The following is a 25,200-nucleotide window of genomic DNA, read 5'->3' as shown; positions in this document are numbered from 1 at the left end:
CAATCATCACAACTTTTATTACATATATATATTATTAGGGGCTTTTTGCCTTTATTTGATAGGACAGCTGAAGGGAGACGGGAAATGTGGGGAGTAGAGAAAGGGGGGGACATGCAAAATAGTACTGGTAGTCTGTGCCAGTCTTTAAACTCAAACCATAAGGTGCATTTCGACCAAGAGTTCCGGGATCTTTTGAACTAAAAGGTTCCTGTGCCCCCATTGTTGTCTGCATCTCGACCGTGGTCTGAAGTCCCGGGTAGATTGTGCAAATCAGGCCAGTGACGTATGGAGGAAATAAAAAGTAAATGCACTACACCACCAGACCAGTAGAGTGCAGTAAAACAAAGAGGAATGACATTCATCACAGATGACACCATAGAAGCAGACGGACAGGCAGGTATCATTATGAGCAACACAACAGTTAGCCTGTTAGCATGAAGAGACTCAGCTGGCGCTGTTTTAGATGGTGCTATATTTGATCACAGATGGATTCACTGAATCAACACGTGAGAGGAGATAAGCCTGAGTAGCAAAGACGTTTCAACACGGCTTTAAAATCCTTTGACACTACACCACCAGACCAGTAGAGGGCAGTAAAACAAAGACGAATGCCATTCATCACAGATGGAAAAAACAATGACTGAATGCTTTTTTGAAAAATTTGAAAAAAAAAAAAATTTGAAAAAAAAAATTTTGAAAACTTTTTTTGAACATTTTTTTTTTGAAAAAAAAGTTTGACAAAAAAAAAATTGACAAAAAATAATTTGACCAAAAAAAATTTTGACAAAAAAAAATTTGACAAAAAAAAATTTGACAAAAATTTTTTGACAAAAAAAATTTTGACAAAAAAAATTTTGACAAAAAAAACTTGACAAAAAAGTTGACCCGGAGCCTGTAGAAAAATTCATTTTCTTCAAATTTGAAATTGTGCTCCAAAAGCAGAAAAACATGAAAAAAGTATAAGCCTGAGTAGCAAAAACGTTTCAACACGGCTTTAAAATCCTTTGACACTACACCACCAGACCAGTAGAGGGCAGTAAAACAAAGACGAATGCCATTCATCACACATGGAAAAAACAATGACTGTGAATGGTTTTTGGAAAAATTTGAAAAAAAAAATTTTGAAAAAAAATTTTTTGAAAAAAAAAATTTTGAAAAAAAATTTTTTGAAAAAAAAAATTTTGAAAAAAAATTTTTTGAAAAAAAAAAATTTGAAAAAAAAATTGACAATTTTTTTTATTTGAAGAAAAAAAAATTTTACAAAAAAAATTTGACAAATGTTTTTTGAAAAAAATCATTTTAGTCAAAATAGATAAGCGTGAGTAGCAAAGACGTTTCAACACGGCTTTAAAATCCTTTTGAACTCAAAAAGCCGTGGCAGAGATCGGCCGGTGTTCTGGTTTAAACAGCGACACTGTTAACTGGAGACTCTCAGCCGAATGCATCCCTCATGAACGTTTTTAGACGATCATTAAATATCTGATGAGGATATTTTGAAATCTTAATAAAAACTAAACTAGTTTGCATTCCCAGGAACTCCCTCTGTGTTTCAACAGCTGTGTAAACTCCACAAACACTGACACGTTCAGCTGAAGGTCTCCAATTTACAGGGTCACTTTTAAAACCGTAACACCGGGAGGAGAGACGCATTCACGGTGGGCTGAGAGAAGACTACTGTTACAAGCTGCTAAATCAAGAGAATCACAGCTTCTTCTTTTGAAAAGTACACACACATACAAAAAGATAGAACAAATAAAAACTAATGAAAGAAAGAGAAATCAAGTGAATCACAGATGTGTGTGATGTTATTGTGGACGGTGGGTGTAATAAAAAACACTGCTGTCAATCTACCAATCAGACTGGGTCCAACGGTCTAAATGCACGTAGTTCAGGGGTAAAGTTCCTCGTTCTGGGGTTGAATAACGCCTATAAGAAGCACACGGTGTAAAACAGTCTTATGTCGCTGGATTGAGTCCTTTAATTGTTAGAGTATCAGGATTTTATTTTATTTTGGAAACTGTGTCCACTCTGACAAGCTTGCAGCTTTTATAAAAGGCAGGTAACATTCTACACTTGTGTTGTCAGTGCCTCAGATCCTTCCTCTCCAGTGACTTTAACCTGAAAACTGGATCCATACGGAGCGTAGCCCACCGTTGATAAATATAAATTCCTGCTAAGCTGGTTTAGTGTTGGTCTATTGATGGTGCTCGCTGAATGTTTGTATCCAAGCACTGAACCAACTCTAATCTGCTCCACTAACCACATATTAATCCATGTCCCAACCCCCTTGGCTCAGGGACAAGATGATTGTCAGTTAATGGAGCCTCAATAGTAACTACATTTTACCCTGAGGGCCCGTGAGCTCAAATTGATAACCAACCTCACAAACAGCCATATGAAGAGTCAGTAGAAGCTGAAGCACCTTTTTCATACCTAGAATTACTGGTTCTGACCAGGGCAACAAAATGACAGGACTGTAGCTTCCTCCAAAGAAATCTGCATCCTTGTGTCCTTGTTATCTGATCCTCCAACAAGACTCTTCAATCAATCTTTATTAATATAGCGCCAAATCACAACAAACGTTATCCTCAGACGCTTTCCAAACAGAGCAGGTCTAGATCATACTCTGCTCTATATTAACAAAGACCCAACATCAAGACAGGATCAGAGCCAGTGCCATCTTATAGACAGGACTCAGTCTGATCTCAAGAACAAACTTCCTTTAACAGGCAGAAACCTCCAGCAGGACCAGACTCATGTTAGGAAGACATCTGCTGACACTGAGTTGGGGTTGGAAGGAGGGATAGAGGAGAATAAATGAGAGAGAGATGGCATAGATTGTATTAAACACCGGCACAGTCACACATTGGTTTTCAAAGAGGCATGATGGTTGTCGCCATATTGGAATTGCTGACTCACCTAACTTTAAACCAATGTAGAAACAGTCAACTCAGCCCCGCCCCTTATTGTGTCCAATTATAGATAACTCTGAGCTTTTATCTCTCCAAAAGTGATGAGTTTTAAAAATGATCCTCCTGTTCATTGTGTAAGAACAGAGAATAAGCTACACAGGCCGAAGCTGGTTTTTGTACCAGGCTGTAAACATGTTTAGTTCTGCTTTGGGAACGGGCATTTTAACATGGGTGTTAATGGGGTCTCCGGCCTCTAGTGGACACTCGAGGAACTACAGTTTTTGCACTTTCGCTTTGGCTTCAGTTTTCAACAACAAAGGTTACTGAAGTAGGAATTATCCTAAAAATAGATATCTGTTTGTCATTTTGATTATGGACCAAGGCCTCATGACATAAAGAGACATTGGTGGTATTAGGAAAGTTACTTGTAGAGGTGATCTTTGTTACTGCTGTCTCATACTCTCACGTATTTTCTCGAGTAGCTACATGGTAATGTTTTAAGCGTTGAATTGGCTCGATGACCTACTGCCACAAGGTAAAACAACCTCTGCTGCACTCATTCATTGAAAACAGAACAATTCTTGCACAAAATACTTCACTTCACCAGAGCCACGTAAGATAGCAAACTAACAGGTATTTTTATTTATTTATTTGTTTATTTTTTGGATAGGACAGCTGAAGAGAGACAGGAAATGTTGGGAGTAGAGAGTGGGGGAGGACATGCAGTAAATGGTCGAGGTTGGAATCGAACCTACAACCTCTGCGACGAGGGCTATAGCCTCTGTATATGGGGGGGGGGGGGGGGGGGGGGGGGGCGCTTTAGATCGCTAGGCCAATAGCGCCTTGCTAACAGGTATTAAATACAGGATATAAACCAGTGAATATTCCAATCTACTTTCCAAAACAAAATAAATGTTTCTCCCTCTGTAATCAAACATTCTATATAATTCAAATATAAACAAACGTATCATTGTTAAATGGCGCTTCCACTACTTCTTCCATTCTTCCATTATTCTACATCTTGACCTTCAGACATCACTTCTTTGAAATGCACAGCGCCTGCTTGTCTCGATGAAGGACTGAGCATTTGTCTTTATTTCCTCCTCCTCTTCTTACCTGCTTCTTTTTAAGTTTCCAGTCAGAAACCTCTGCAGATTTCATGTTGACAAGACCTTTGAATGTCATCTGGTCAACATTCAAGACCAAAGCTGACGACTGTAAACTTGACATGTCCACCAGATTCTGTAACAGCCTTCCAGTGGACATCAGGTCAGCGGGGGGGGATTGTTGAAACAGCTGAAAGGTGTTTGAATTGATTTTTCTGTGTTATCTTTTGATCGTGAAGCTGGTGATTAGTTTCTCTTTTATTGATTTTTTTAATTGGTTAAGTGCTGTGTGATGCGTGCTCCAGGCAGGTGTTAGACGTATAAACTGTATTTGTTTAATTAGATACTCAGCCAATCAGCTTCTTACCTTTTAATATAGCTCTACACGCCCTGCTTTTGCTTACACATCACTGTTGAGACTAGATCGGCTACAGCCTTGGGGGTAGAGGAGGGTGGGATGCTGGGAAGCAGTAAAAGGTGAATCAGCCTCCACCTTTGTTTCCAAGTGCCCCCGCTGGCTTTGTTTTGGAGCAGAATGAATTATTAACGGTGGCCTTCTGGTCGTGTTTTTCATCAGTGTCCACCTCCGAAGGGAAAGAGCAGCACTGCTGAGAGATCTCCATTGACTGGCTCCTTCTGTAGTGACAGCACGACAGTCTACTGCAACTTTTCTGACTCTACTATGTCACTTTCTAGTTTTAGTTTCCTCCTTTTTAAACCCTCCACCACACACTGCTTCTCTTGGACGTCCAAATTAAGCAACACAGGGACTGATTTGTCTTTATCACAATAAAAGAGACTTTTTCTCACATGAATCAATCAATCAATCTTTATTTATAAAGCGCCAAATCACAACAAATGTTGTCTGCATACTATTTCCAAACAGAGCAGGTCTAGACCGTACTCTATGTTCTGTTATTAACAAAGACCCAACATCAAGACCGGATCAGATCCAGTCCCATCTTACAGACAGGACTCAGTCTGATCTCATCTTAATCCACCATGAGCAGAGCACTTTGCAGCATTTAGCAAGTTACAGTGGCAAGGACAAACTTCCTTTAACAGGCAGAAACCTCCAGCAGGACCAGACTCATGTTAGACACACATCTGCCATCAGAGAGAGCGATGGCAGGCTTTATTTGTAAAATACATCAAGGAGAGTTCTTCACTTACCTAAGTGGAGTATTTGGTGTCTTTAATCTTGTTGAGGACCACTGACTGTATGATAATATGTTCAGGGCTGTCCCCTCTTCCCATTGTGAGAAGTGAAGGCAAAATACAGCTTGATGGGCGCTGACATATTGCACCAGAGGAACCCAAACACACATTTACCTTACGGATAAAACAGAAGAGATCGCTCAAGTCGATAAAACACACAGCAGGACAGATCCTTGTGATGCTTTGAAGAAGCTGCGTGTCGTTCACTGACTCTTGTGTTAGTGTTTGATATCTTTTCTCTTGCTTTTCCTTTTCTTCACTACAAGGTTAAGAATGATGCTGCAGGTGCACCAATGACTTAGCAGTCTAGGTGCCCTATATACCGAAGCTATAGTCCTTGTCACAGAGGTCGCTGGTTCGATTCCCAGCCTCGACCATTTGCTGCATGTCTTCCCCCGCTCTCTGCTCTCCACATTTCCTGTCTCTCTTCAGCTGTCCTATAATTAAAGGCGAAAATGCCCAATAAATATAACTTTACAAAAAAAAGTAGAATGCTGCTGCACACAAATCATCATGATAAGAACTAACTGCTATGACACAAAACATGCCTAAGAAATATTTATTTGACGTGCATCTTCATTTTCTAGTTTGACCCATCTTCCATCTGTTGTCATGAAGGAGGCAGGCTTTGAGACCTATACCGCAGCCAGTCACCAGGGGGAGCTCTTCAAGTTTTTGGCTTCACTTCTCGTAGTCAAGATTTTTTCCAAAGGCTCTTTCTTGATATTTTCAAGTCTGAATTGTAGTTATGTTCTTTATGTTTGCGAGTGAAACACATGAATTCATTAACATATTTTTCAAACAGAGAAACGCTAACTTTAAAGTAAGATAGAAATAAATAGAACTTGTGTAATAATGATGTAATAACACTTAGTTGTGACTATTTAAGTTAAGCATCAAAATACCAACGAGTCCAGAGTGTGTGTAAGCATTTTCATTGGCTTAAAAGCTCCGTCGTAAAGAGACGTTTCAAAGAATCAGATGCTTAGTCAGCTCGTTGTTCAGACATTGTCTCATTCTCTGTCTACTCTGTGTTCTGCAGACAACATCTTTGTTTCCGCTCTGCTGGTTCAATAATCCACTTTGTGTCAGGATTTGACCAAAATCTATTAAATCGATATGTAAGATGTGCACACTACTCTAATATTATTGTGTTTCTTTGGTCCATCGGCTGCAAATATACTTTATCAGCCTACCAAGAGGAGGACGAGGAGTCCGTTGTAGTCATTTACCATCAACAGTCTTGTGTCGGTCCACTCCTCCGTACCTCTTAAAGGATGAGGTAGTTACAAAATGTAAGGTAACGCTAACAAAGTTGAGCTGAGCTCTTTTTTTCTTCAAGGCCCGGGTTCGAATCCAGCCTGTGGCTCCTTTCCCGCATGTCATACCCCCACTCTCTCCCAGTTTCCTACACTATCCACTGCCCTCTCATCTATCAATAAAAGGTGTAAAAGCCCCCCCCCCCAAAAAAAGATTCTTCTTCTCAGCCCCGATGCATGATGAGCGTTTCAGGTTCAGGTTACTTTGTGATGTTAGGTCACTACAGAATTACAAGACAGAACAAACTACTTCATGTGTTAATTAGGGGAGTATTAGGAGTAATTCCAAGAACCTCACAAAACGATATGCATCATGATATTTGGGCCATGATACGATAGTATCACGATATCACAATATATCATTTTACACAGTAAACTAAGAATAAATAGAGATGGTGTTTATGTAAATCACACAATATTACTCAAAATTGAAAGGACAAATTAAGTCAAAACTTTTCCACTTTATTGTTTTTGAAAAACTTAAAGCTGCTGTGAGGAACTTTTAGCTTGTATCGATTCTGGCGCCCCCTTGTGGACAAAGTGATACCTCTTATCTCTTGTCCTGCACATGCAAAATAAGTGTCTTCGGACAATAACCTCATCCTGTTGTCTTTTAACATTTAGACTTATCTTACAATGTGATTATTTGCAAGGAAAACAGCCAAAAAAGGGTGTTTCTAAAGCAAGATGTCAATCATCTGTTCTGACACCTACCCCCTCAGAGCAGTTTTAGACATTAAAATGACAACAGAGAAGGTATCAGTGGTGTTGTAGATGATCTTGTTTGCTTTTGAGGGTCATAAAGAGGCATCAGTATCAGTTTCAGTCTGTTTCTCAGCCAGTTAAAAACTCCTCATAGTGCCTTTAAGTTGTATTTTAGTTCCAACTCGGCTAAAATGTGAATTTATTGTTAAAGGTGACATATCATGCAAAATCAACTTTTTCATGGTTCTCTACCTGAAATATGTGTCCCTGTCTACAAACCCCCCAAGAATGAAAGAGATCCATTCTGCCCCTGTTTTGATTTCTCCACCTTTCTGTAAATGTGTGCTGAAACGAGCCGTTTCAGTTTTCAGTGTTTTTCATACGTCACAACGACATCCAGTCTGTAACAGGAAGTCAGAGCTCGGAGCTTGTTCAGCCCCATAGACTGTATAAAATACAACTCAACCCCTCCTTCGTTTTTCATTCCCTGCACACATGTGTGCTAACAAGGAGCTTAGGAGGGAGGCATGCTAGTTGTAGGCTGTCTTAATAAACACAAAGGTCGGTTTGACTCCCCACGTCTGCAGATTTGAAGATCTAGTGGATGATTTTTATTTGTCATGGAAAAGTGCTAGCGCTAGTTAGCATAGCCACATAGCTACATGTTCGTAGCTGTGTACCAAGACACACGTCGACATACTGACAAATAAAACAACAAGAAACACTAAATCTGTGACCAATCCTTCAGAAAGGTCCTGCTGCAGGCGCCTCTCCGTCAGGATCAGATTCTGGATCAGATTCAGAGGGTCGAGGCCACACCCACTTCCTGAGGGGGCGTGGTCAGAGAGCTCATTCTCATTTAAAGGCACAGACACAGAAAACAGCCTGTTCTGTGCAGGGCTGAAAAAGAGGGGTTTACAGGCAGACCAAAATCTGACTTCAAAGTGTTTTTTTGAGCATAAACTTTAAAGACACGTTTTGAGGACCTCATAGACCAAATATTTTTTGATGAAAAAAGTGTATCTATATTTTTTTCACGCATCTAGTGCTTATCATACTAAAATATCCTAAAACTAATATAACAATGATAAATAATAAAATCAATAGACATGATGAAATGATAGAAGTGCTAAAGGTTCCATTTAAAAGGCATATCAGAAAACAATCAACCACTAAAATCTATAAAATCACATGAATAAATCAGAAAATCTGGACTTAAGTCTTAAAATTGCAGTTTCAGTCTTTTCCATCCCTCCTTCTGCTCCTCCAATTTGTTGTCACTCGATCCTCTTTATCATCTGCTGGCCAGAGGATGCTCCCGACTGGCCGGAACGCTGGGCAACTGTAACTAAGGGGCAGGTATATCTGTGCTAGGCTATCAGTTAAATCAAGAACAAAATCAAGTGACGACTTTAGAGACTCTTTTCACGAGGATAAAGCAGCCAGGTATTAAAGGAAGTCTCTTTTTATTTCCCCTGAAAGCAGAGGAAGTGTTATGAGTGACTTGAAGATATTCTTCCTGTTATATTAGATGTTATTTAGAGCTGCTTGTTGTTTTTATTTGTGAATGGAACATAGTTTTGAAGCACACTGAGTCTAAATGGATGTAAGGAGGAGCGAGTAAGGAGGAGGAAATGGGACCAACACAGTGGAAAAATAGGAGGAGAGAGAGCATGGGGCTTTGGTTAATAGGAAACAGACTGTGAGAGATAAGTAATATGTAAATAGGAAATGTATCCAAATTTACCTCTGGGAGAGAGCCAGTGTGAGGGACAGCATAATGTGGCAGGAGCCTCAGGTGCAGCTGGAAGGGGGGGAGGAGGGGCAAGAAGCTGAGGGATAGGGAGTGAGAAAATGGGAGGGTTTGTGTGTATGTGTGTGAGTGTATGTGTGTGTGTGTGTGGAAAGAGAGAGAGTGAGTGTGCAAGCTAGAGTGATCGTGTGGAGAGGGAGGGAGAGAACGTGTAAGCCAGTCACAGCATCTCTCCTTCACACTGCACCAGGGCTGAGGGACTCTCCGTCCCCTCGCTTCCCCTCGCTGCAGTTTGAAGTCATTTTCATCAGCGCAGTCATCCTTTTTTTTTTGTCTCGCTTTTTATTTGCTGCTTTTGACAGATGCCTTGCCTTCATCCCCCTCTCTCTCCCCGGATCTGAGGATTTATTTATTGAAAATGTGGGTAGACCTTTTTAACGGAATTAAAAGGAGGACGTTTGCAGAGGACAGTGCTTGAAACTGGGACTCCGACTGGGACTTCGTTGTCTCTTTATTTTGCCAGAGTGGATTCCCTTTTTGTCGTGCTGCCAGTTTGTCACTCGGCGGGTTGAGAATATTGCGAGAGGAGTTGTAGGACCCCGTACTCCAATAACAAAACCAGTGCATGTTTAAAAGACGAGGGCAAGTTCTAAAATCAATGGTTACATCAAGCATGTGAAGAGACGGTGCTAAGCCTCACTTGGAGATTTATCCGACTGTAACAGCAGGAATAGAAGTAACAGGTTTAAAGGATAAATCAGTGGATTGTGCATTGATCCTGACACCCCTCTCTGCAAGCGTCTGCCACAGGATTGCTGAGGAGTCAAAGTGAGCGGAGCGCTGAGTTATTCAGCTGGCCTCTCGATGCTCCAGGAGAGTCCTCCTACCTGCTGCCCTTCATGAGAGTCTAACATTCAACACGTTCATCAGGACCTTTACATCTGTTCATCTTTCGCAACTTGCAGTCCAGAACGCTGAGAGGCAAGTTTGGATTTAGACGTTTTGAATATTTTTTTTTAATGGCTGAAGTCATCCAGACATTTTGACGCTCTTGTATTTTTCTTTATCTCATTTTGCCCGGGGGGGGGGGGACGCCTTGTAAACACATTTTCCCCCCAGCGCCATGTGTGCTGAGAAAGCTGTGACATTATCTCCTGCGGAGATCCCCATGTTGTTCTAGCCTGTGTCTGTGTTTTGATTCAGACAATAGCTGGGCATACAGGGGCTCCGGACACTGACTAGAGGACCACCAAAATAAGGGAAGCCTGCAGTTACATAGTAAACACAGTAGCAGCAATGGCACAGTGAAACTTTGTGTCGGAGGGTTGACCAGCAGAGATGGATGTCATTTTCTTCTCCAGACTGAAGTGTGAACAAACTGAGACTACTTTTTTGTCAACCCCAGCAGTTATTGCCTAAAGTATTTTATTTCACAGGCAGCTGTGATTAACGAACCCGATCTATAGACGTCACGTAGGATGTATTTGATCCTCTGGACCCTCATGCTTTGTGTCATGCTTTAACCTCTTCATATGGCTTTTGTATCCAATGTCCTCTGTCTTTGTAAGGACAGCTCATGCCCTCAGCCTCCCGGTGGCAACCCTCATTAGAGTCAGGAGATGAGGCCAGAGACTGGCAGGCAAAGCAGGACTGAAATTCGCCTTTTGGATAGATGCTGTCCGCAGCACAAGCACTGCTCAGCCCTCGGTCTACAGGAGGAAAACGGGCCTTTTTTCCTCTACCACTGACTGTTACTCCCCCGCTACTTTCACTCGCCATGACTGATTGGAAAAGGAGAGTTAAACAGGTTGTCCTACCCTCCCAGAGGCTGTATTGATTTTCCTCCGCTCAGTCTTCATTTGATTGAGACTCAGCTATGTGAGCGTAAGGTGAAAGAGAGACTGAGTGTGATAGAGAGAGTATCGAGCTCCATTGACTGTGGGAGGCTGCAGACACCCGGTAAAGAGCGGGTGGGGGGGGCAGGCGGTTCTCCAGTTTCAGGCCAGCTGCCTTATGGGTGACCCACCACAAACCTGACCCACCTGGATAGTACCCAGAACAATGAACCAGTCTGAGCTGACAACAGACCCGGTGCTCACTGCCAACAGCAGCTTCTTTCCTGGCAGGGCGTCCAACCACTCTTGCCCCTTGGGCTGGGGGCTGAACCAAGGCCTGGAGGCTTGCGTCCTGGAGACTGCTGTCATTGTGCTCCTGACGGTCCTCATCATTGCTGGGAACCTGACGGTGATCTTTGTGTTCCACTGTGCCCCTCTACTACACCACTACACAACCAGCTACTTCATCCAGACAATGGCGTATGCTGACCTGCTGGTGGGTCTAAGCTGCCTGGTTCCCACTTTGTCTCTTCTTCACTACCCAGCGAGTGTCCAGGAGCCAATCACATGCCAGGTCTTCAGCTACGTCATCTCGGTTCTGAAGAGCGTTTCAATGGCCTGCTTGGCTTGTATCAGCGTGGACCGCTACCTGGCCATAACTAAACCACTCTCTTACAACCAGCTGGTGACGCCATGCCGGCTACGATGCTGCATCACCCTCATCTGGTTCTACTCTAGTGTGGTTTTCTTGCCCTCCTTCTTCGGGTGGGGTAAACCCGGCTATCATGGGGACATTTTTGAATGGTGTGCCCACTCCTGGCCCACCTCTGCCCTCTTTACAGGCTTCGTGGTGTGCTTGCTCTACGCGCCGGCAGCACTTGTGGTTTGTTTTACGTATTACCACATCTTTCGCATTTGCCAGCAGCACAATAGAGAGATCAGTGAGCGGCGAGCACGCTTCCCAAGCCAGGAGATGGAGGCCGGTGAGGGGGGCGGTGGTGGCGGAGGACATCACGGGGGGCACGGACCAGATCGGCGATATGCGATGGTGCTCTTCCGCATCACCAGCGTTTTCTACATGCTTTGGCTGCCCTACATAATCTATTTCCTGCTGGAGAGCTCCCATGTGCTGGATAGCCCTGCCCTCTCCTTCATCACCACCTGGCTGGCCATCAGCAACAGCTTTTGCAACTGTGTTATCTACAGCCTGTCTAATAGCGTGTTCCGTCTTGGCATGCGAAGGCTATCACAGACCATTTGCTCCTTCAGCCACTGTGCTGCAGATGACAGAGACTTTGGGGAGCCCAAACCGAGGAAGAGGGCAAACTCATGCTCCATCTGAGGGGGTTATTTTTACAGGGTGAGGAATCTACTGAAATCCACACATGGGGAACATGAATCTGAACAAGCTTTACTGCCAGTTAACTTTCAGTTAAATTGGCAAGGCTTGACCAGAGGTGACATTGCCTTGTTCCCAATAAAACCCATAGTGTACCGCGTAAAGAGCTTTCCAAGGAGATGCTTCAAACAGAGAGATTAAATGAGATAAGCGCCCTGTGACAGCTTTCCTTCTGTGGTTGTGCGACTTATTTATGGGCAGGTTTTCAAAGTCTTTACATCTCATCGCATACAATCAGCCAGTTCAGACAAATCGTGGACTAAAAAAGATTCACAAACGTTTTCCTCAGACATCAAATGTGACCACGCTCTTTCAATCATGTTCAAATTTGTCGGTGATTGTGAATTAGATTAACGCTCTGCTCAATGTCTCTGTTATTTCTACGACTGTCATTCGCAGAGAAAAGAAACCCGACGTTAAGTTGTGCTCAGAATCCTCGCTAAAGATTAAAAATGTGCGTTTAACGTTACAAACAAGAAGAGGTGCAAACATGACAGTTACTACGCTGCTGATAAACGACAGATGGCATGTGGCCCTGACTGTTTGTAGAGGAAAGTGAGCTTTTTAGAGTCTATAACATGCTCTGAATAGATGAACAGATGAACATGCAAAAACCTATTTTTTTTGTTAGGAGGGAGATTGGCTGACTGCCAATGTGACAGTTGGTTGTGGGTTAAGTTGTTTACATGGACCTTCCACAAAAACATGGTACAAAATGTAACTGTGGAAATCGTATAACTGTAAAACCCCAACACGGCACTACACAGATAGATATGCTCAACATCAGCATCTTAACAAAGACTGTAAAACTAATCAGAAACAGGAAATTAACGGGTTTCCTTTGAACACATGTGACACATTACCTACCAGTGTGACTTATATGAGTTTCCAATGGACGACACGCTGCTACGCTGATTAGCTCGAAAAAGATTGGCAAACCTTTTTCCAGATTGAAAACCAAGTGTGTGTTTGTGTTAGTTTGACTCTGAGGTCTTTAGATTAAGGGCAGTGAGCTCCCAGCACAGTGCTCCGTTCCTCCCTTTGTTTATGAAATGGCCCATTGGTGCCAGGATTCCCACCAGTGCTCTGGCATTCCTGATTCGACAGAGCTCCGAGTTTTCTGCCAACAGTTTGATAAATGAGCGCTCAGCCAGGAAATAGATATTACATCCCTCTTACCTGAATATTAAGGGTTGTGTAAACATGTTTAGTCATCATATATGTATTAAAATATAGAAATACATAGACAGTTTTGGCTGAGTCACGTAAATGAAGAAAGCTGATAATGTAGCCTAATTTGAATATTTTGGGGTCATCAACAAAATTATTGTTTCAGATTATAACAGATTTTATTTCCACATTGGTTTACAGGTCAGGTTGATGTAATCTGATCTGTCTGAAGCCAACTGTGAGGTTAGATCTGATCTGATTTGACTGAACAGAAGTTCAAAGCTATCCATAGCTTGTCTTGTTCACTCAATGGCCTGACTATTTGCATTACTTTGAATTACCCCACTCTGTTTCAGTGTACGAAAACCAAAAGACTGCCCTTAAACTACAGACCTGAGTGTCTTAAGGCTGATTTATACTTCTGCGTCTCCCCTACGCAGCAGGGGCTGACGCAGACATGAGCACCACATACTTGTGCGTCGGTGTGTCCGAACAGAGTTTCAGAGCGTGTTATGTTAATCTACAGCTGATACATGTTGCTGTTTATCATACAGACATGATTACATGAAGAATAGAGAGGAGGAGATGAAATACACGGCCGATGTGCGGCCGATGTCCGGGATCCCGGAAGTGCTGTAAATGCGGGAAAGACAAAGCCGCCGAGCGGACCAATCACAGAGCTTGCGGTCCGCGTCGGCTCTACGTGGAGTTACATTTTGGAGGAGGTGCACGTCAGCTACGTGCGTAGGCCTCGGCGTAGGTACGGGAGCTACGCGGAACTACGCCGGGGGTACGCCGTTGATTCAACGCAGAAGTATAAATCAGCCTTTACGGTCCTAGTCTGAACTAGGGATGCACCGATCCGATCCTGGTATTGGATATCGGGCAGATCGGACTCAAAAAGCTAGATCGGATATCGGCGACAAGGGGCCGATACAGTTGTGCTCATAAGTTTACACACCCTGGCAGAATTTATGGTTTCTTTGGTAGTTTCTGTTGTCATTATGATATAAAAAGAGTAAACACAGTTGTTTGATAAAAACTTTGCTTCACCTACCCACTAACCATTAGTGAAAAAAAAGTTTTTCTCGTATCATTCATATTCTCTGAAAAATGGCCAAAAATATCTAAAATTCTGCCAGGGTATGTAAGTAAGTAAGTAAGTAAATTTTATTTAGTATAGCACCTTTCACAGAATAAAATCACAAAGTGCTTCACAGGAAAATATCCAACACATTAAAAGAAACAGACAATAGCATAAATAGAACATTAGTCTGAACACAGTGAGTCGAAGGCCTGTTTAAATAAATGTGTCTTCACAAGTTTTTTAAAGGCGACAACAGATATAGCAGAACGGACATTTACAGGAAGAGCGTTCCACAATGTCGGTGCCACAACTTCAAAAGCACGGTCACCTTTTGTTCTTAAACGAGCTCGAGGGACAACCAGCAAGCCCTGGTCAGAAGACCTGAGTGGCCTACTGGTAAGGTAGGGGCGGAGCAGGTCGACGATATATTCAGGAGCCTGACCATGCAGAGCTCTAGACACGAAAACGAGAACTTTAAAATGAATCCTAAATGTAACTGGAAGCCAATGTAGGGAATGTAAACTTATGAGCACAACTGTATATAGTGCCGGTTTTAATATCCCTCCTCCCTGCCACAGGTACAGGTCAACACTATGGAAACACAATGTTGACCTATTTTTTATTTTCTCATTTGAAGCAGTTTTTCTATACAGAATATTTAATTCCTCTTATCCACTGCTGAGGTTTACAGTTGAATTGTAATATCTGTTGGTTATGAAGAGTTACTCACCAAACTGCTGGTACACATTTACAATCTCTTGAATAATGATACTGTCAGTTTAAAATGTTCATTTCATTGTGGTTTTCAAAGTCAGAAAAGCCTGAAGTTGCCAAAACATGATTCTATCCTCACATTAAAAAATAGAGATTGTTAAATCAATACAGGGATCGGATTGGTTCAGTATCGGTATCAGCAGATACCAAAGCCCAGGTATCGGTATCGGTATCAGGACCTAAAAAGTAGGACCGGTGCATCCCTAGTCTGAACTTTGGGAAGGAACATAACATTGAAATTGTATCTCAGCTTCTCCAATTGGGACATTTTCCCCCAAAAAGCAAGTAGAAACTGCTCCAGAAACCCTTCAGGAATGGGGCCCTTCATGGTTTGTTGTTGGGTTTTGTTTTGGACATTGGGGTGGTTGATTCCATTCCGCTGAATTATTACAGTTTTGTTTATTTACTGTAAACATTCCAGCTTGGTAAAATCTGAAGACTGTTCCCCGGTCCGGGGCTTTTGATATACAAAGTGCACATGACGTGTGTAGATAAAGAAACCTACACACTGCCTTTGGTTATAATTCTCCTTCTTTGCTGCTGCTGCTCGGTAGTTTAATCATTCCAGTGAGTTTACCTTGTACATTCCTTTTTTCATCGGATCAGCATCTGATCATAACTCATCTGACATGAACACAGCCACGTACTGTAGCCAATGACTTTTACTGATTTTACTGTTTGCTCATGCATTAGTGTCATCTGTGGTTCAGGCCTCGCTGTAGAGTATTTTTGTCCTCGCTAGAAACCAAGTGACACAGCAAACCCCTCCTCTTGATATTGAACCTGCATTCTCTGCTGCTTAACAATCCCCTGTGTGAGTTCTCCCTCATTTTAAAGCTGCATAAAGTGATTTGTGACTACCAGGGGCAGAACGTCTCTTATATGATAAGCTTACTGTGCTTAAAAGGTATGTTAGCAAGCCAATGCTTGCTTACACATCCAGCAGAAATACAGCAACGTGAGCTTTTCAAGGGTCATCCGATGAATGTAAATACGACTTAGTTTTATACCAAGGTTTGCTAAAAACTGATGAAACCAGATCATTAAAAAAAACAGTCTTATAGGAGTTATCTACATGTTCATTTACAGCCACTTGTTTACTTTGGCTCTGCAGTTTCTCATGAGGCAGGTAGCCTTTGGTCCACTTGACATGATCATGTGGTGGGAGTGTCTGTCCATGTTTTATACTGTATGTTCTGTTGTTTTATCTTCTCTGGGTTAGAAAATGTAGGTTACCAAATACAATAAATGCAGAGGTACGAAGCTGCTAAGATGGTTGTTGATTCCAAGTGGGATCCTCAGCGCTTATCACCCTTTAACGTAATCTAGAGTTGTTTGATTCAGCGTATGAAGAAATGCTTTACTGCATCACAGATTGTTCTGTAAACGTGCCTAAAGATGTTTTTTTAAAGGAACGTGAAAAAAAAGATGTCAAGGATTGGTTGTTATAATACGGACATGCTGCACTTTTCAAAAGACTTTCAAGCTACATGAACATATATTGTGACTGTGTACACATCTGAATATACTGCATTTAGTTTTCCATAACTTTGTGATAAGTGATGAGAGATTTCTAAATAAGCCAAGTCATTCATTCTCCACAGTCAACCTGATTCTGGCTTCAAGTGGCAACATCCTTATACTGTACTATCTTTTGCAACATCCTATCTGTGAGATAAGAGGACATTGCATACTTGTCTAGGCTTTGTGAATTCCCTTTTTGCAACCAACGACCTGGCGTATACACTGAAAACCTTTATGGAATCACAGCAAAGTTGTGTCAAATATTGTTCTTGATGATGATATTTTCATTATTTTGATAGCTTGTGTTTTTTGGTGCTTGTGTGGAGCATCGTGCAGTGGGGTAGTAGAAGAAATTTATCTGAAATAGTGCTGTGGTATTCTCACAGTGTGCTAACAAACAAAAACACTCAAGACAAGACAAAGTGAACTTCTGTGATAGCCTGATATTAAATAGCTCAGTTACCATTTAGTTTAACAGGTGGAACACAACATGCTCGGCTCCAGGAGAGTTGGTACAGTGTGTAAATGTTGATAAAAATCTGAATTTAATGTTTTGTAAATCACTACATAACTGAAAGAAGGGCAAAGTCAACATATCAAATGCTGAATATGAACAGTTTTTTATGAGTTTATGAAAAATATATTCTCTTTTTAAATTTGATGCCAGCAACACATTTCATAAAAGTTGCAACAGGAGCATGTTTGCCATTGTGTTGCATCACCTCTCCTTTTAAAAACACTATGTAGTCATTCGGGGGACCAAGGAGACCAGTTTCTGGAGTTTTGCAAGTGACATGTTTTCCCTTTCTTGCTGGGACTGCAGGCAGGCCACTTTAACAAACCCTTACTGTGGAATTTTGGAAATATTCCATGGGAATTACTGGAAATTTATGGAAATGTATGGGAATTAACTGGGAATTGAGGGTAATTTAATGTAAAGGTATCATATCCAAGCATAAATATCTGTTTTAGTTATAAGCAGAAATCCATCCAAAATAATTCAATTAAAACAGATTTATTTGTAAGTAGAACTTCATCAAGTGTTAAATATTTTATTGAACCATCAATTCTTTCATTGAAGAACAAAAACATGAATGTTGAGTTAAATATTATTCATTCCCCCGACCCAATTCAAAGATGAACAAAAATGCAATCCCAACAAAGTCCCATTAAACAAGCAAATAAAAAAGCATCATTCTTGCATGAAATCTGGTTGTTTTAGTCAGGATCATGCTAAAATATAATTCCCCCAACTATATTTAAGTTACCTATTAAGAACCAACCTTCAATTTAGTAAATTCCTGTTTTTTTATTCCCATAAATTCCCCTTAATTCCCATGGAAAGTTTCCAACTTTGTAAATTCCCAGAATTTTGCAACCCTAGGAGCCATGCTGTGGTTAAGCATGCACAAAGTGGTTTGGCATTGTCTTGCTGAAATCTGTAAAATCTTCCCTTAGAGAAGTGTTAACTGGATGGCAGTATATGTGTAAGCTGTCCATGCCATGGGTGTACTTATGCATCCCAATACCATCACAGATGCCGGCTTTTTAACTGTGTGCTGATAACAAGTCCAGGATTTCCAAAAAGAGCGTCAAATTCTGATTCAACAGACCACAGGACAGTTTTCACTTCACCTCAGTCCATCTTAAACGGGCTCGGGCCCACAGAAGTCGTTGACTCTTCTGGATTATATTCATATATGGTGTCCTCTTTGCATGGTTCAGTTTGAACCTGCAAATGTGGAAACTGTGTGCACAGACACTGGATTTTGGAAGTGATTTTCAGCCCATGCAGTGACTTCCACCACAGAGGCATGCCTTTTTTTTAATGCAGTGCCACTAAAGGGCCTAAGATCATGGCTGCACAGTGGTTTTTGGCATTGTCCCTTTTGTAGAGATCATTCTAGATTCTCTTTAATGGTTTTATGGACTGTAGATGAAGAAATCCTCAAATTCTTTGCAATTTTTTTATGCTGAGGAAGAGTGTTTTGAAATTGTTCAACTAGTTGCTCACACAGTCTCTCATAAATTGGCGAACCTCTTCCCAGCTTTACTCCCAAGAGACTCTGCCTCTCTTGAATGCCCCTTAATGTAAATGAACCTCATTAGTTCAGTGTTATGTTGTCCCTGTCCCAACTTTTCTGAAACATGTTGCTGGTTCCAACTTAAAATGAGCGTAAATATTGTTAAAAAAACAACAAACTTATTCAGGTTCAACATTTGATATGTTGTCTTTAAACTATTTTCAATTAGAAATGGAGTTTAGATGATTTGCAAGCCATCAAAATCTGTTAATTAACATTTTCACAACACCCTCCTTTTTTTGGAATTGAGGTTATTCATCCAGTATTTGGAAATATCAGAAGTTGCACAACTATTCAGCACTTCAGTTTGGGATTCTTTAGCAGATTACTCCAAATGTTTGTCTAGTCTTAAGGTTTTGAAAATCCCAGAAACACTGAGTGAATATTTAAAAAATAAATTGTTTGTATGTGACTGTATAACACTGACCAATCTGAAGTGGTAGAGAAACAAACCTGTTTAAATGAGTTGTTCTACTTTGAAGTGCATTTATCTTGGCTTTTTTTTGTAAAAAGAGTGAAATCAAACACAAGATAATATGTATTAATTTATTGAGTTATGTTTAAACCTTAATCCATATACTGTATATGAGTATACTGTATATAAAGTGTGTGTGTATCTGTTTTTATTTTGATACGGCCAAAAATCAGACGTATTCTGACAAAACTATTTGTGTTCGATCTTCTAGGCTGCTGATGTTTTTGTAGGAAGCAGAGCGTGTTAAACTACACAGTATATATATTTTTTTATTTTGTCAAAGGCTATGGTTCTGTTGTTGCTGCCAACCCAATAAAGGTAAAAGTAGACATTCACATCCATGTTATTCTTTTTGTGTAGACGTTACCATCAGTTAGTCATCTTTCATTCATAACCAGTAGAGCTCACCAGATCTCCTACTACTGAACTATTTTAAGAAGCAATGGAAAGGGTGGGAACGTGGGCGTGTGATCACTGTTTGCCATTTTGCATCGCCACATTGGAGGGATCAGCACAGTTAGGTAATGCCTGCCTCTGCAAACAGATTATGTCACCATTGATTGGACATTAAGACAGATTACTTAAAGCTAGGGTTGGTAGTCTCGGAAAACCAGCATGAATTTGAATGTGACTTTTCCTCAGGACTCCGTCTAACCCCTCCCCTCCTCCCTCGGAGCTCCTCCAAAACGACGCCCCCCCCCCGCTCACATGCAGGAGCGCCGCTGATTCTCGAACATATGATCGTGACTGATTCAAAACCGGTCCTCACCAAAACATTCTCATAGTGAAAGTTAAAGACACAAACAAACATGGCTGCTGTTAGCACTCACAACTGTCATGCTAGCATTATCCAGTTGTACCAGTGACACGATATCAGGAGAAAAGTTATAACACATATATAATACTGTAACAGCTCTACTGTTTGTTAAACGTGTTCAGTGTAGATGCTCTTAATTCCTACAGTGTTGACGGTTAGTGAAGGCATCAGGAGAGGTGTAGAGTGGGTGAGTGGGTGAGTGGGAGAGACAAGAGGAGAAGTTCTTCATTCATTCAAACATTGATTGTTGTTTTGTTGGTTGGCGTGATCACGGCCGACAGTGACCGGTTATTAAAGCTCAATGTGTTCACGAATCGGCTCGTCATCACTACAGTGTCCGGACGGACCATAGACTGTAAAAAATATGGACGTAGGATCCGTGACGTCACCCATCTGTTTCTGAAGAGCTGTTTTGAGACCAATCGGCAGCGGCAGCCATATTGCTTCTGTCGAGCCAGTGTGACGTAAAGAGGCGGGCTTTGAGCCTCCTAGCCAACAGCTGCAGTGTTCCTGCAGGCAGCTGTGCCTCTCATTGGAAGACTAGTAATCTCAATATCTTCTAAATTACCGAATTAGAAAAAAATTCACCCCCTCACAGTGAGAGGACATCGAGAAATTAGCTATTCAGACTACACTCATCTTTTGTACCAGGCTGTAAACATGTTTATTAATGCTGCAAAGATCGTCTTTTCCCCATTCATGTGTATGTGACTTCCGGTACTTCCGGAGCCAGCCTCAAGCGGATCCTCGATGAACTGCAGCTTTTAACACTTCCGCATTGACTCATATTTTTAGACCGGAGGTTGCCGCTTGGGACGGACGCTACAATAAATATATATTTTCTGTAGGAATTACTGAACGTCATTAATTATTCTGCTTGTTGGTGAGAGCTTTTTAGACTCTGATCCGGACTACAGTCCTGAGTAAAGCACCTCATCAGGTCAGAGGGGACAGGCCCGAGGACGAGCGAGAGGGGCAGTAAATAGAGTTAGGGGAAGTAGAGGCAGGAGACGGGGACTCGGAGGAGTGCACGCCGGGGAAATGTACGCGCAGGAGGAGGGCAGAACGGCTGGACGGGATTTGATTGGTTTAAAATTTGGGGAGCCAAAAAACTGTGATTGGTTGGTGTTTTCCCAGGTTTACTCCGGCTGTAGATAGCAGTTTTTTTTCACTCTTTTTTAAGAACACATTATGTATTGATTACCATCAGGACATAAAGATCATTTTAACCAGTATGACAAAAAGTGTATCTAAATCTGATTACCAACCCCAGCTTTAATACACACAATGAAATGGTTCCTGTTTTATCTTCTACCCAATGTGGAGATCAAAAGTTTAAATGGGGCTCTTACTTTGTCAGAAACCGTATGGGATAAAAATCACCAAATGTAGTTCCACAGCAGAGAAATGATGACTGATTGCCCTGATGATGAAATACTGTATATGTCTAAAACTGGTTCATACCTTTGATAATCTCCATGATTACTGGGGAGAACAATATCCATTTAAAGAGGTAGTATTATGCTTACACAAACAAACAAACAGATATTTGGTCAAAATGTTGGATGTCAATACTAAGCATGGGCAAAGTTTCAAAATTCAAGGAGTAACATGTGTTGGAGTGTTCCTAGGGTGACACTGCAGGCTGCTCTGAACAGGTTGTTCAAAAAGTCAACACAAGAAAAATCCACAGGATCTTTTGACATCGTGACATCAACAGTTTGTTGTTTTAAAAAGAGAAAAACAACTTTGTGGCACAGCAACAGTGAAGGAGCCCACATAGCAAAAATTGGTCTGATAGGTCTGGGCCAGATCTGGCATCAAGCTGGCACTGCTGGCTGACTGCTGGCATGGTAAGTTAGAGCTGTAGTTGGGCCTTAAAAGTTAGACCTGACCCCGACAGAATTCTGCCCGAACCCGTCCAAACCCGAATGACCTAGATTTTTTTAAAGCCCGAACCCGTTTACAGCCCGACTGCCCCGACATTATTCATTACTGATCGGTCTAATTTTGCGAGTTTTGGGTAGGTCTGTTGATCTTCCACCAGCCAAGAACATCAGTTTCATCTTCCAGTCGTTTTAATGTAGCGAGATACCTCATTGTCTTCCCAGTCAGCTCGCTGCACATTTTCCCACACAAATATCTTGACCAATATGTGGACCAGGTCTGGCAATGATGGCATTGTATATATGATGGCATGCCACATCTGGCCCAGTTGTTGCTTGGTTTATGTGGACCAGATCTGTCCATGCCGATTAAGGTTGAGCTAGTGATTAAGCTGGCCCATGTGTGGGCCGTCTCTGGCAAACTATACCTGGGCCACTTAAGGGACGTCATGTTGGCCGAGTCTAATGGCCCTTTTCCACCGGCCCGTCTTAGCCCTGCTCTACTTGACTTGACTCGACTCTACTCGGTTTGTGTTGCGTTTCCACGGGCGCGGTACCTCGTGTCAGATACCAGTTTTTCGTACCTGCTCTGCTCTGGTTCCAAGCGAGCTGAGCCAATACTAAAAGGTGACGTCGACGGACTGCCGGCCACTGATTGGTTAAAGAATGTCATCACCGAAGAGTCATGAGCACGACGCCGAACACAGACGGCAACATTGAAGGAGGCTTCCGAAGTGCTAGGTTGGTGACTCTCCTTTAAAGGTTGAATGTATTGTTTTAAAAGGCCTGTGATTGGCTGGCGACCTGTCCAGGGTGTACCCTGCCATCCGCCCGAAGTCAGCTGGGATAGGCTCCAGCCCCCCGTTATCCCGAATGGGATAAGCGGTCAAGATAATGGATGGATGGATGTATTGTTTTAAAACGAAAACACAACTTATGGCTTGGCAACAGTGGAGGAGGCTTCCAGAGTGCCATGTTCTGGAATGCTGTAAATCATGCAAAGCTACTTCAAAGCCATCAAAGGGACGATATACAGCCTAAAAAATGAACATGATACAACCCCACACCATTACAGTCAAGCAAACTTTAAAAACAACAAAGTCCTGCAGAGAGATTGTGAGTAAATAAACAGCTGTATGGAAATAAATCACAGAGTTGATGTTCCGGTCTGCTCATTATCCTCTGAGCCAGCAGTCTGCTGATGAGGTGATACCTGCAGGGTTACCACTCTGTTAGCCTTTCCTTTAGTCAGAGCACACTATCATGTCCTCTCTCTGCAAGAACAGTATCCTCATTACGGAGCCTGATCCCTTGTTCCTGCTCTTAAATTGGCCTTTAAAATTCATACACTCACTCAAACCTGTGCAGACGTGCTTTGGAACAGACATGACCCCGCTGTCTTCACCTAAACAGATAAGTGGATTGACAAACGAGGGGAGATCGGAGAGAAGGTAGATGTGGGGTAGATTTAGTATTATATATAGTTCAGGGATAGTTATTTATAGCACCATATATTATTTGTATGAAGCAGTAAACTCTCTTTGCTCATGGAGTTATTTTAGCTCACAGTATTGCATCCTTTGTGATGTCTCTATCATAAGTGTCCAGTAAGCAGGCAGCTTTTGGGTGCTTCACTGTTTTCTTCCTCCGTTTGATAACTAGCTTTGGAATAAATAATCCGTTCCATAATCACGCTCGACACTAAATCAGGAATTCCCTTTTATTACCACGAATGGCAGCACTCGCCTCTCTTCCTCTTTCATTTTCTATCCTGCCACTTTCCTCCTCCTCTTCCCGTGCTGATGGAGAAAGGACCAGCTGACCCTCTTTTGAGGTGGGGAACTCGTAATTGGAGGGGAAGTCAGTTCCTGCCTCTTTGTGCTAATGTTGGAGCCCGACAGCGCCCAACCCAAAGCCTTTGATGACATAAGGAGGACACATTTAGAAGTGCACACAACAACAACACACCTTCATACATCTTGCATGGCCTCAGTCGCAGCCTTTGAAACGGGGCCCTTGACTGAGCCAGGATAGCTGACAGGTGTTGGGGAAGGTGTAACTCATTTGTGAGGGTGTATAATGCACAGTGTACAGGCTACAGACACTGTTGAGCCTGAACTAGAAGGATTAACTAGTCATCGGGGATGTTCACCAGCTAGGCATAAATCTACGACTGACATCGGACTTCCACCAGATCCGTGTGGCTCCGTGCTCTCTTGTCCGTCAACACCCACCGGCTGCGTTTTCAGCACGGAGCAGGACTGCCGGACAGCTGGAGTCATGTGACCCAGGTTTTCCTGCTGTAATCACTGAATCAAGGATTCTCCTCCTCCTCTCCTCATCCATGTTGTCTTTCTGGTCCTCTGAAAACCTCTGACCTGTTGACTCCAGGCCTGGCTCCGCTCATCATGACGGTTTGTTGTTGTAGTTAAGTGAAATACAATCTGGTGATAACACAGAGTGTTTGATTCTGAAAATTAACCGGATGTTTTCATTTTGTTGTGGTGAAACCTGAATTCCTGTCCCGCTCCATCTGCTCTGTTGAGATTGATGCTTCGTGCTCCGGCATCCGGCACAAATAGAAGTCTTGTGTATCTGATCCAGAGCGCTCCGACATGCCAGATCAGAGATGCAGCTGGAACGCAATGGAGCGGATCCAGTGGAAGTTAACACATTGACTAGAATAGAAACCTATCAGATCTGGTGCCGTGATGGATCGGAAAGGACCGGAGACGGATCTAGTGGAATTTGCCGTGACCCTTCACTCAAACTTACATTGAGTGCACCATGCCTGACTGAGACCAGTCACCTGCTCCATACTAGGTATTAAAGTCTCACTGAGGTATAACACAAACAGGGCCCTAAGTCTAACTGGTAAGGTTACACCCATGCATATGCTCAGCTGGTGCACCAGGCCCCAGGAGTCATCCTATAGGAGTGTTTACCTTATTGTGAACCTCTTAAATCGCCACCACAGTGGATGAAATTAAATCCAAGAAATATGCCTCACGTTTTGTACATGCAGTTCTGCATATTTCTTAACATGTAAAATTTTTATTTTAGAATTAATAAATAAATAAAAAACACTATATTTAAAGTTGTCACCTAGCTCTAAGTCATGGTTTTAGACCAGGTA

At 42.1% G+C, this 25,200-nt stretch overlaps 2 protein-coding genes across 2 annotated transcripts in view; both read left to right on the top strand.

The window, feature by feature from the left end:
- rabgap1l (RAB GTPase activating protein 1-like) overlaps window positions 1-25,200 on the top strand; it is a 175,533-nt gene that overhangs the window by 36,240 nt on the left and 114,093 nt on the right. The gene's annotated exons all lie outside the window — the stretch shown is intronic.
- On the top strand, window positions 11,075-12,190 carry gpr52 (G protein-coupled receptor 52). Its single transcript, XM_034678083.1, has one exon. The coding sequence runs from the start codon at window positions 11,075-11,077 to the stop codon at window positions 12,188-12,190; it is 1,116 nt and encodes a 371-aa protein (XP_034533974.1).

Source organism: Notolabrus celidotus, chromosome 2 (assembly GCF_009762535.1).
Source record: "Notolabrus celidotus isolate fNotCel1 chromosome 2, fNotCel1.pri, whole genome shotgun sequence".
Lineage (NCBI taxonomy): Eukaryota > Metazoa > Chordata > Actinopteri > Labriformes > Labridae > Notolabrus > Notolabrus celidotus.
The sequence above is the reverse complement of the archived record's forward strand: the minus strand, read 5'-3'. Positions and strand labels throughout refer to the sequence as shown.

Excerpts from the sequence above, each read along its gene's own strand:
- gpr52 (XM_034678083.1), top strand. The coding sequence starts at position 11,075 with ATGAACCAGTCTGAGCTGACAACAGACCCGGTGCTCACTGCCAACAGC.